The sequence below is a fragment of the Marmota marmota genome, unplaced genomic scaffold (genome assembly GCF_001458135.2).
Source record: "Marmota marmota marmota unplaced genomic scaffold, marMar, whole genome shotgun sequence".
Taxonomy (NCBI): Eukaryota; Metazoa; Chordata; class Mammalia; order Rodentia; family Sciuridae; genus Marmota; species Marmota marmota.
Window position 1 is genome coordinate 828692 of NW_026000225.1, and position 13085 is coordinate 841776.

The following is a 13085-nucleotide window of genomic DNA, read 5'->3' on the forward strand; positions in this document are numbered from 1 at the left end:
AAAAGCAACATGAAGATGCTAATGATTAGTTTGTGCTAATCAAGATCTACTCTTAGGGAGATTTCATGAGTAGCCTGTTAACCCCAGTCTCCTGCTTCTCAGTTAAGTGATCTCAACAGGTGGCAATAGATTAGCAACCACTCCTTCAAATGACAGAGCACTGGGCTTCCCAAGACCTCCTATCTTCCCAGGTTTGAGAACTGTGCTTAGCATTTCCAGATCCCATCTAAGCTCCTATCACTAACAATAAGATTTATTGCCTCCAAAAGGGATTGCAGAGGCTTAGTTGGGTCCCTTTAATCTCTACTTTGTAATTCATAGTCCTTCAAGGTGGCCAAACCACTCTTGAAAAATAGGTAAATTTTCATTTAGAGCCAGCAACTCCTGTGTGCTCAACAGACAATTGAAAATCACTTAGCAGGAAATCCTCCACCAGAGAAGCAACTTCTTTAAAGGCTGACATCTGAGTAAAAAAGAGCATGAAATTTCATCTTCCTGGTTTCAGTTAAGTAAACTTGGGAGGTGTCTGTTGCATGACAATTTATATAGCAGTGTAGCCTGTTGAGAAATGAATTGTCTTTTTTTTTTTTTTGTAGACTCACTTCATAAAAATGAGAGGTGTTCTTTCATTGCATTGCTAAATGATAGCTAAGCCTGAGGTCTGGTCTTCCCTGTCCCCAGGAGAAAGTGAACAGATGCATTTGCCCTGGGTTGTTTGAAAGGCAAAGATATCTGAATGTCAAACAGTGGGGTATATGGGGGGGAGGGGTGATGCCTGATGTCAGAAAAGCAATTGGCTTCTTCAGGACCAGGAAAAAATAGGATTGCAAGTATGGCTAGAGATTCAGACAGCATGAAAACAGTGTGTCTCAGGTGGTAGTACCTCCCCAGGAATGCCTTCAATGGGGCCTTGGTCTATTTTCCCATAAGCTAGCTTGGTGCAGAAGGTATGACAACATCTGTGGAAATCACTGATCTGCAAGGACTGGACCATATCAGTCTTCATAGGAAATCAGGTGAGTGAGACCCACTTCTGAGGAAGACTCAAAGCTTGACCATCAGCCTGTGGAGGCCCAGTACACAATGGCATTATTGGTGATCACAAGGGAGCCAGAGCCCCAAGACAGAGAGACCTCCTTGAGGATACCCACACACCCTTAATTCCTGTGTGGCTCTAAAAAGGGAGAGAGAATCCCAGTAAAGGAATGGGGTTGGCTTTCTCAGTGACTTTTATGGTCAGAGGACAATTTCAATTCATTTTTAAAATATAAAGAAATGTGATATTTATTGCACTCAAGATCCAAGTAGTAACCAGCAATGAATACTATCTGATTATGAAACCAAACTTAGTATTAAGAATTTTGAAGCTAATAGATAAAATATATAGATATATTTAAAGGGTGAGAATATAGTTTGGGACATTTACTACCAATTATTTCAGGTATAATGCTTCCTTCTGAGTGACTTCTCAATTTCATAGATACAACACTTTTATGATTCTTATTTTTACTAGATGATTTATGATTTCTTACCAGAAACTCACTCCCAGTTTCCTCTGAATAGAAATGTATTTTGTGTGACTTCCAAGTCTTAACCTTGTCTCCTGTTGACAGTGTCAGAATAACACAAGAAATTGATGGCTGTTCTATCATATTCCCTCATAAAATTGTGTTAAAGAATACCTTTTGGAATACAAGTAAAACTGCATTCTACATGCTGCCGAAACCATCAATGTCATATACCAATGTGAGATCCCCAAGAAAGAAAATAACTTAATAGTACCTAAAAGGATTTGTGAAGATTACCTAGGCAGTAGACTCACTGGTAAAATTCTAAATCCTATCTGGTCATTGATTTCATTTCATTAATCACAAAACATAAAACAAGAACACAGAAGTCTTGATTTAATCTTTGTTCTAAGCTCCCTATGACCCAGTGCACAAAAGTCATGACCAAAAGAATTCAGCCCATCTCACATGCCAATCCAGGCAAGCCCTATTCACTATAGAGTAGACAATGGACACATCAGGCAGAATTTCTCCAGCCCAAGTAACACCATGAAAAAGTTACTGCAAGTGAAGAGAAATGTGATTGCCATTAAGCAATTGCATCACCTTGGGCAAATGATTTCACCCCTCTGAGCATCAGTTCCTTCTGAGGGAAAATAAGATGGTTGAAATAAAGATCGTTAAGCTGCTTCCAGGTCTGCAATTCTACAAATCTATTTCTTGTATTTATAAGTACAGAAAGGCCAATGCCATCCTTGGAAGTAATGCATTGATCTAGAGATGATACCTCAGAACCTACCAGCTTTCCTAATTTAAGAAAAAATGCACTGCAATGAACAGTTGCCTGTTTGACAAACTATTGTTTGCATCTATTAAAACAAGTATCTAGACAGATTACACCAGGCAAACCAAATAACCTGATTCTGATGATAGAAGTGCTATGGTTATGTTCTCATATGCAAATAGGAGGTGCTGATTGAACCTGGAGTGCATACATTATTCAAAATTTGAATTTATGTAACTTTCAAACAGATCTGGAATACCCTGATCTTTATTCATTCAACAGAGAACTCAAATAAGCAAGTCTGTGTCTGGCATGGAAATTTATGGAAAAGTTCTGAAGCTCTGTCTCTCTCCTTTTCAACAGGAAATAAGGAAAGAAAAAGATAACCAACAAGGTTTCTGACGAGGAATGTGTGGTAAACACACTCATGCACAACACAAGCAGAGTGGAGAAGATCATTGCTTATTTGTTCCGGTTCCCAAATTGTTCATAATCCCTACCAATCAAAAATATTTGATTTAAAGATTATAAATACCTGTTTTTGCTGCTTTCTTGCTCCCAATCATCTGGGTGAGAGCATTGGAGTTTGAATTACTCTGTTAGGAAGTGAGCAAAAACTACCTGAAACATCATTTATGACAAGAGATCAAAGAAAAGTCCTGGAATCAGCAATCCTAGGTCCTGACATTGATTTCCAATTAAGTATTTTACTGTGCATCATCAGGAAAGTTACTTACTCCACAGGGTCTCATTTCTTCATCAGTAAAATGGATATAATAATATTTCATCCTTCATGCTTTTTATGAAGATTTAAATGAAACAAAAGCATGATGTTTCTGATGCAATATCTTTACAATTATCAGTTTGGGTTATTGGTTTTATTATTAAGCTAGATTTGATACACTCAAGTACATATAGTTTTAGCACCAGGATATTTAAAATATCATGTATTTTAATTTCATTGCTGAGTCATGAACAGAAAATTTTTGAAGCTTAATTTTTAAAGCAATTAATATAATTTTTGCTGTACACAGCCAATTCTCATTATTCACTGTATTTATGTTCTGTAAAGTTGCTAGAAATGCTGGATTTGTGAATAGTGAATAATGGCTAACAGGGCAAACACAGGGATAGGTTCCTAGGAGGCTGTGGTCACAACATTTTGATCAATTCATCAATTTATAATCTTGTTTCATGTGTGTTTCTCTTTAAAGATACTTTGCTTAATATGAATGGTCAATTCATTAACATTGAACTCATGGTAGTGGCACTATATAACTTATGCCTGAAAGATGCTCAACTATTATATGTCTTTTAGGCATAAGGCATACCACAGCTTTCTTGCACTCAGTAACACTAGATAGCACTTCAGCACAACCCTTGCAGGTGACTTTGACATTTAAAATTACCAACAAAATCATAAACATTGCAAAAAATCATGGCACTGCACAGACTGCAAAAAGGACACTCATTTACAACATGACAGCAGAAATACAAAGGCAGAGAGTTGCCTTGTTCAGCCTCGTTGGGACTGTGCTCAAAGGTATGACTCCAGTTTTTCACAATTTTGTACATATATGGGTATGACTGCAAAAGTGCTGCGAGTATTGCTTTGGAAGTTACAGACTTCTATTTCAGTGAACAGGTAAATTTACAAACATAAAATCCTCAAATAATGAAGATTGACAGTGTATGTGTGTATACACCCATATTTACATATGATAATATATTCATTCTATACTAATTGTGTGATAGGCATTAGATTAAGCATTACACACATATGTAAACAGTATACCTTTTTATTATAGTGTATTTCTATAAGCTTACCAATAAGAAATTGAAAGCAACTTGTGCAAGGACACATGGGTATAATCAGAATTTAAAGCTGGGTCTGATTTTAGAGGCTATGTTTGTGCTCCACATTATTCTGTATGTCACCTATTTTACCATAAGAGGATAATGGTCAAATCAAACAAGTGGACAAACAGGGTACTTTGTGCCATATTGGAAAATCACTATCTTTGACTATGAAATTTAAATAACCAAGGTTATTCAGTTGAAAAAAAAAAAGCCATAGACATTTAAATGCTTGTTATTAACCTAATGTATGCTTCTAATTTTTAATTCATCTAACAAATATTTATTAAATGTCTACTCTGTGCCAAGAAGTGCAGCCATGAATGGAAGAGATAATACCAGGGTCCCTGCACCCCTCAGGACAGCTCTCCATACATCTTCTAGCTTTGTTAAGACAGACATTTAGCTACAGCAACTTCAAACATGGAAGGGTCACAAATGAAAGATAGGTTATTGCTAACCTTAATGTCATTACTTGTCAAGCTAATGATGTCTGGGGATTATATAAATGATTGTGCACAATATCCATTTTTGCTATGAATGATAGATGTATTTAATAAAAGCTTACAGGTGAAACAGGAACTTTAAGGGACAATGTATCAACCAGGATAGATTAGGCTTTTCTGTAATAATAACATACAACCCCACAGTACCACCATAAAGGCTTATTTCTTGTTCTTACAAAGTCTAATGTAGGTTGAACAGTCCTCTTCCATCTTGTAGTCTGTTCTTAAAGTAATACACATTGCATCTACTCAAAATCAGGTGAATGTATGGGGTAGGAAGCAAATGGGTTTCAGATAAGTAATGCCTTGCCACAAACATAAGTGGATTTTCTTATTAGTCCTATAAGGATACCCAATCATCCCGGTTATGCATAACCTTAAATTTTCACTGTGATTAATGGTAGAACATAGGGAATACATAATAGAGTTTTTTTTTTCTGTTTTGGATTTCCTCAATCATATTCTCTTCAAAAAATATTGTCTTCCAGATTTTGAGTGAATATTAAGTTTTATTCTTATTCTAATTATCTTGATTATGAGTTTATTATAAAAATTAGGGGGTCACTAGTCATCAAATGTAATATCAAGGGCCTATGATCTTGTCAGCTGCCATCATTTAAATGGAATTGACTTGTGTACTGGATTAAATACTGCCTGCCCCTCCCCCAGCCCCAATTTCATGTCTTCTCAGAATCTAAGAATGTGAGCTTATTTGGAATTGAGTCTCTACAGATGTCATTAGTTGAACTAGGATGGATCCTATTGGATTGGAGTGAGACCCAAATGCAGTTCCTGGTATCTTTTGAAAAGGAGAGGACACAGACTCGGTGAAGAAGGCTATGTGATAATCCCTGACAGCAGAAATTGGAGTGACACAGCTAAAACCCCTAGGGATGCCAAGGAGCCACCAGAAGGCAGGAGGAGTCAAGGAAGGATCTCTCCCCAAGACTACAGATGGAGCACAGCCCTGTGCATACCTTGATTTCAGACTTCCAGCCTTCAAACCTATGACAGAGAGAATTTATGTTATTTTAAGCATCTTGTTTATCAGTTTATTTGAAATTCATGGGTAATCTTTTGCAGCAGCCCCAGGACACTAAACAAATTGTACCTTAGATTTTAAATAAGATTTAAATGTCAGGAGGTATAAGCATAATAGAGGTTTTGGCAAAATCTGATTATGATTTTATCTTTTTAGTTGTCAGGAATATCTGAATTTTAGACTTAGTGGATTTGCTATCACTGAGGTTTTGTAGCATCTCAGCAGAACTTCCTTCCTCCTTACAAGGGGAAGCCACTGGCATCCCCTCATTCTCTGTTCTTTCCCCAGGGGCCATTCCTCTAACTTTCACATCCTATTCACTACTTGATAGTCCAAGCTTCTTGATCATGCATGGCCTGGAGGCTGCTTCCACTTTGATACACAGACTTTTATTGCCACCACTCTCTCCTCAACCATCTCACTCCACACCATTTCATTATTTAGATCTGGCATCAGCAAACGTTTTATGTAAAGGATCTATAGCAAATGTTTCACATCTTGTGGTCTTTATTCTACCTGTCATAGTCATTCAACTTTGCCACACACACAAAAGCCGCCATAGACATTGTGTTTAGAAATGAGCGTGGAAATCTTTCAATAAGACTTTATACATACTGAAATTTGAATTTCACTTCCAATTCCCATGTCACCAAATATTCTTATTTTTATTTGATTGCTTAAAAACCTTTATTGTCTTGCAAACTGTAAAAAACAGGCAGCAGACCAAGTGTGGTCCTCAGGCCATAGTTTATTGACCCTTCATCTAGATCAATTGTTCTCAACTGGTGCCAATTTTTCCACCAAGAAATATTTGTCAATATCTAGAGATATATTTATTGTCATAATTGGAGGTGTGCTTCTGACGTCTACTGGGTAGAGGCTAGGGATACTGCTAAACACCCTATAATGCACAGAGAAGCCTCCCCTTCTACCCAACAAAGTGTCCAGTCTATGTTACTAGGGTTGGAAACCCTGATCTAGATATAGGATTACTATACCTATTACATCTAGATATAAAATTACTTAGAAAAGGAGACGTCCCAACAAATCTCCCATTTGTTAAGGTCTTATTTAAATTGGCCCCTTCATAAATTCTAATCCAAACTCTCCAACTGCAATTATATTTCCCATCCTCACTATCCTATTGTATTTATAGATCTTCCTGGTTCAGTATTTATAATCATTGGATGCATAAGTCCCCTTCTATTACATGGGGAGGTGAGGGACATCTTATTCAACCTTATATTCCCAGGACACTGGCAGCAAGGATCATCTTATTCACCTTTTCCATTCCTTATAGGAAATAGGGTGTTTGCTGGGAGAAACTAGACTAAGAACATTATGAAATGAAATCTCTAAAGTATGAACTCTCTGAAGGCAGGCACCAGATTAAAAAAAAAATCAACTTTCATAGATAAGCTGAATCTATCCTTTAGAGTGGGCATTTTCTCTTCTAGCATGCTGGGTGGGTCAGTTGCCAATAGAAGGTCCCAGGCTGAATGCAGCATGTACTATCTTTGACCAGAAAATCTTGTGGGACTGGAGCTGGTTGATGCTACAATCAACGAGGAGCTCCATCCAGAGCCAGATATGACTGCTTCTTGCAGCCACTCCTAGAAGCATCAATCTTGAAGCCATGAGCATTTATGGAACTTGGTGCAAGAGCTGCTCAACATCACATGAGACTAGGGAAACTGAGGCCACTTTAAAAAAAAATAGGTTTGGAAGAATAGCCCAGCTCTGTGTTTGCCCTGTCCCACTCCCATCTTCCACACTTGATACCCTCTGTATTCCCAACTCAGCTTGCCTCCCCAGACTCCAGATTTACTCTCACCCTTATCTTACTTTGTTCTTCCAACGTCATGACTCATCTTTGTCACCAACCCCACAGACTCTGCACTGACTATGGCTCCTCCTCCTTGAATCTCTGGCATCAGCTAGTCCACACCCTGGACGTCCAAGCCAGGCCAACATATTTAATGACTTCTTCCTTGGCCCTTGAACAAAGCCCCAGGCACAATGCATAGCCTCGTGTCCTGCCTCTTGGAGGTTTGGCCCATTTCTCCTACCCTCCAACTTACCCTCTACTCACATCTGGTTTCCCGCCCATTTCTATTTGTGTACCACCCATTTCCCATTTCTGCCATGTAGCACTAGATTCCTGTCTTCGCCTGTGGTATAGTCAAGGTAGGATGTGAGCAAACCCACCCAAACATTTTAACAGGAAATCAGAAAAAGGGAGGGAGGCCACTCCCTCATGTCAACTGTATGGGAGCCTCTGAGACACATACAAAGCATTAAAAGGAAATGACATATAAGGAAACAGAAATTGGAAAGGATAATGGACCTATCAAGGAGTACACAACTAATATGGGTAGAGCTGGGCCTGAGTTCACATTTCCTGATTCCCAGGCCAGTAGTCTCATCTGCTATATCATGTCAGTGGGTCTGGCTTATAGATAGCATCTGGCTGAGAATCCCAGGCTTGAAGGACTTTAAATGTCATCTATGCTAGACACTGACTGATGCTAGAGTCCTAGCTGAAACTGCCCTGCTGAGTGGCCAGCCAGCCTCTGCAGCAACACCTCCCAATATAAGCATATCAACATTAGTAAACTCTACTCTATTTTAAGCTCTTACCTAATTCCCGGAATTCATTTTACCAACCCATCTTCATATTACCAACTCACTAGTTACATCTGTTGCATCTAAGCACACATGTATGTGTACAAACATATTCACACACACACACACCACACACCACACACACACACACACACATACTGATTATCTCTCTTCTTATGACAACTCTCCAAACACTTGCCCCAAATGATCTCTTCCATGCTAAACAACCTGTTTCCTTTATTCTTCCTCTAATAAGAGAATTTTCATATTGTTCTTTTGAAGTTTGGATCTTCAATGTCCCCCAAAGACCCATGTGTTAAATTGTTGATTCTCAGCCCATGCCACTAGGAAGGTGGTGGGACTTTTTTAACGTGAGGTTTAGGGAGAAGTCTTTGGACCACTGGATGTGAGCCCTTGAAGGGCAGAGTGGGACTCCAGTTCCTTTATCTTCCTCTCTTTTGCTTCCCAAGGATGAGAAGGGTAGTTCTACTCTATTGCTGCCATGATGTTCTGTTTCCCACCTCCCACCACTAAAGGGCTAAACACACTGTGTCTGCCTGGTCACGGACTGGAATTTCCAAAACTGTGAGCCAAAATAAACCTTTTCTCTTTACAGGTTGATTATCTTACTTATTTGTTATAGTGTCAGAAAACTAATACATACTTGTTTTGGCCTCTATCCTCTGAGTCTCCCCTAGATCCTTCTCACAGAGTGGCTTCCCTAATTTCTACTGCACATAATAAGACTACAGCATCCTCAGTCTCACTGCTTGTCTGGGGCAGGATCTCCACCATGAGGTCAGTTGCCCCTGGGAGCTCATGTTAGGTCTAGTGCTTTCATCTTCACTACAGGATCCAGGAAAACATGAAATAGGTTGGAGACTCTGAAACACTAGCCAAGAAGAACTGAAACAGGTTTGTGTATCAGTGGCCCTGCCAAACATTTCAGAAATATTAGTAAATATGCACCCATCTGGAGAGGCAACTCAAATTCCAATTGATCCTGCAGGACATCCAGTTGACACATGGTCAATGTGCTAGACCAGCTTGAGGTGGAGTAAAGGTAGTGATTCACAGGTCCCAGTGGCTCACTTCATCAGATGGAGTAGTTAGAAGAAACACTGAGTTGTGCTTCAATGATTCCTATCCAGAAATCACTATAGTTCAAGAGCCTGCCATCCATGGAAAAGCAGCTTAAGCAGCATCCTGAGCAAGGGACTGACTTCTTACTGGAATCTTGATTGAGCTGGGTTTTATGTTATTTTTCACCCTATGTCTCTATTACAGATGCAATTTCAAACCAACCTACTTGATTAGGCAGAGCATTTCCTAGATGTGCACAGGGCAGCCAAAGACTGAAGTATGACATCCTTCAGTGGCTATTGCTGGGTTTGACTGCACAAAAAAAAGGAAATAAGGCAATATTTACTCCATCCAAGGAGTTAAATGAGCTATACTTGGCAGCTCAAGGAGCTCATAATTTGGGTATTCTTTTCTGGTGCCTCTTAGTCCTTGCTCTATACTTGTAATAACTGAATTTATGCTTGATATCACATTTCAATCTTGCCACATCTGGGACCCAGGTTTCTGATTTGTTCCCTATAGCTGGTTTTCAGCACAATGCCTTTCTCTTAAGTGATGATATTCTGCTATATTCTTTATAGCCTTCACTTTTTCCTTTTCTCAGGACCCTAGGACAGCATCCAAGTTCCTGCTACCACCTCTCAGACTTCCTTCATGCCAGTAAGCATGTTCTCTGTACTCATAAACTCCATTCTTAGGTTCTACACTCCTAGTCCTCATGGCTTTAACCTGTGCCATACCTCCCAATGTCTGCCTCTGTTTGCCCTTGTTTCTAATGGCTGACTGCCCTCTAGCAGAATGAGTGGCTTTCTTGACTCCCTGTTAGCAGCTGGGTTGACACCAACCCAAGCCTAGGGACCACTATTGCTTCCAAGGATCTCCAATTCTATCTGAGGTTGCTATTTTCCATGATTCTTTCTGCTCAAAGCAGCTTCAGAGGGGAATAAATGAGAGGACATACTGAAAAAGGGGATGTGAGCTAGATGAAAAAGAGAGATTCCAGAACATGACAAATAGTCTTTTTTCCCCCAACCCAAGTTATAAGATGTTGATACTACATACCCACTCCCTGCCCCCATTCCCCTCTTGCCTAATCAGACCCTGATTTTTGCCAACAGTGAGGACTAGGTCAGCACCATGGACAGCTAGGACTAAACCATTAAGTTAAGGCTGTACTTGAAATGTTCCTGCTTTTTTCTTTGGCATACACTAATGACAACTAATAAATCACCCCTGATTTATATGTACTAGCTCTAAGGGTATTTGAATTCAGGGGAAACAATCTGGTGCTTGGTTGTCTTGAGGATGTATTTAAATTCACAATGAGCTATTTTTGCTTGAGATTTTTTTTACAGAAATAATAACTCTCCCTTTTGCTAATCAATGTGATAAACAAAGATACAGCCTCTCTTCTTCCATGGCTACCTCCAGAATTAAATTTAACAGCAGTACTCTGCTTAGGCAGAGAGAACAAATGAGATAGTTACTTTTTCATGGAAAACAGGTAAAAATTTTCCAGCAAGTGTTTCTTTGAGATGTCTATTTTAAGAAATTTCATGAGGAGTAGGTTACAAGGTGAATATCCAACCTTTCAGAGAGCAAGAATCAGGAGTTTCAACTGAGTGGCTGCTCATCAAATGCCAAACCACACAGCGTATTCCAAAACAAGCTGAGCTTGTCTCCAGATTTCACGTGTTTTACAACCCCATCCTATTCCTGAATGTCACAGCCACCTCTATGAAAACAGTGCTCTATATATTATATTCTTATATTATTATAAGCATTATATTCTTCATACAGATATTGGTAGGGGATCTAATTATTATACACTATACACCATGTATTATCCATGCTGACTGCAGACTGAAGAAAATAGCTACAAAATTTTATATAATATATAATATATCTTGCAGAATATAAACAGCTTTTTGGTAGATGTGAGTGGCCAAATAACCAATCTGAAGGAACAAGGTCGGTAGAATGAGCACCTGAAATGGTCTTAGGACAGCAAGGTCTGTTGGGGCCATCCACCTATCATTTTGGGTTTTGAATGGCATCTACCATTAGAACCCTGAAGCTGGCAGCTGCCTCTAAAGAGGGAACATGATTCACATCATCGATGCAGTGCTTGGTCGTCAGTGTCTCCCCAGAATGGTTGTCCAAATGCATACCTGTAGTCTTCAATGGTGTTTTCTCTCCTAGCAACAGTTTTAACCTTTTGGCGTGGATTTTGCCTTGATAATGGGAGTCAGCCACCACCGCTGAGGTAAAAGACATGTTACACAGTGTGCAGCACTTATTCTTATCCACCATATCAGCATCACTTCCCTGTGTGGGGAGGAGAAAAAGAACAATGTCAGAAGAAACCCACATTCTACGATCTCTTTTTCCTGCAAATGAGATTGATCACAGACTACCTTATAGAATAAATCTATTTTTTAGTCTGAAGCCTCTTTCGTTCTCCATGATAAAAACTTACGATTTTGAAATACATTGATTTTGTGACTACTAAAGCCAGATGCTGGAATTACAGGAAAACTTTGCAGGTGTGAGTTACCTGGAAAAACAGGGCGGGGGATGGAGCCCACAATTAGGCGAAAGCACATTGTGTCTGGCACCGTGAGGAAAAGCAGTCTCTAATTGCACCCATTATACTCATTAAAGTAAGTAAAATATCAGAGTTCACATGCCTGAATTATTTAGCAGAAATTATCATTTGGCATTCAGCTCTGCCTTTGCCCAATTTTAGCCTCACCAGGATACATGGCTGAGATGTTCAAGATTTTTCTTTTTAAGATTTCTTTAAGTACTTGAACATTTTTCATAATTAACTCGAGTACAGATCAGAAAGCCACGATGACCATGCTGGCTGAATTTTCTAGACAGAATTTATGTAATTTTTTTTCCTTTTCTTTAAGAAAGGTGATTCGTTAAATGCTGCATAAAATGCTTAAATCCAGTTTGATTTTCATACTTTTGTAAGACTTAATGAAAGTGAATCATGACTCAGAAAAAAAGAAATCATTTGTCAGACCATGTGACCTGACCATTGAGCACCCAGGTCATCAATTACCTATACTTATGTGAGGGGAAGATTAATCCATTGCCTGCCCTCCCGCCTAGTTAGAAATTGAGGGTAAAGTGGACTCTTAGATAAGGAGTTAATCTATTCCTTAATGGAACCGCAATAGCAAAGCATCTCATTGTTGAAGAGCCAGAGATGAGTATAAGGCCCCACAATAGCCCCCTTTCTGATTCCCAGAATGCTTAGAGAATGTAATTTAAAATTGGATGGGGAGGAGGAAAAAAGTGGGGACAGCAGGGAGGAAGAGAATTATATATGTGTGTGTGTGTGTGTGTGTGTGTATATATATATACACACATATATTTTTTTGCATAATAATAGGATGCCCAGACTGCCTGAGAGCCTTGCCTTGCAAATTATGTGGTAGTTAGAAAATTAACTCCTTCCTCCTTAAGGTGTTAGTCTGCAATATCTCTGATAATTAGCTTTTGGTCCCTGGGAGGACAGCCGTGTGTGTGTGTCCCAGAAGACCCGCAGTTGAGAGTTGGGCATAAAGGGAACAACACTGGACTAAATATGATGGATCAGGAGCAGGTGGTCAGTGAGAAGTAGTGGATCCCATGAAGAGAGGAAGAGCTTTCCCAAAAGGTCCTCT

At 39.3% G+C, this 13085-nt stretch overlaps 1 protein-coding gene across 4 annotated transcripts in view; it reads right to left on the minus strand.

Annotated features, from left to right (window-relative positions):
- The window catches only part of Zmat4 (zinc finger matrin-type 4), a 137977-nt gene extending 125247 nt beyond the window's left edge, over positions 1-12730 (minus strand). For 2 of the 4 annotated variants that reach the window (XR_007343774.1, XM_048792870.1), the window contains exon 1: positions 11577-12726. Coding sequence is in view for 2 of the 4 variants with exons in the window: in XM_048792870.1 (XP_048648827.1) it covers positions 11577-11778 (202 nt within the window). In the remaining 2 variants the exon portion in view is untranslated. Of the gene's footprint in view, positions 1-11576 lie in introns of all 4 variants that reach the window. The other 2 variants (XR_007343775.1, XM_048792869.1) reach the window with 2 other exon arrangements.
- Positions 12731-13085: the final 355 nt, after the last annotated feature.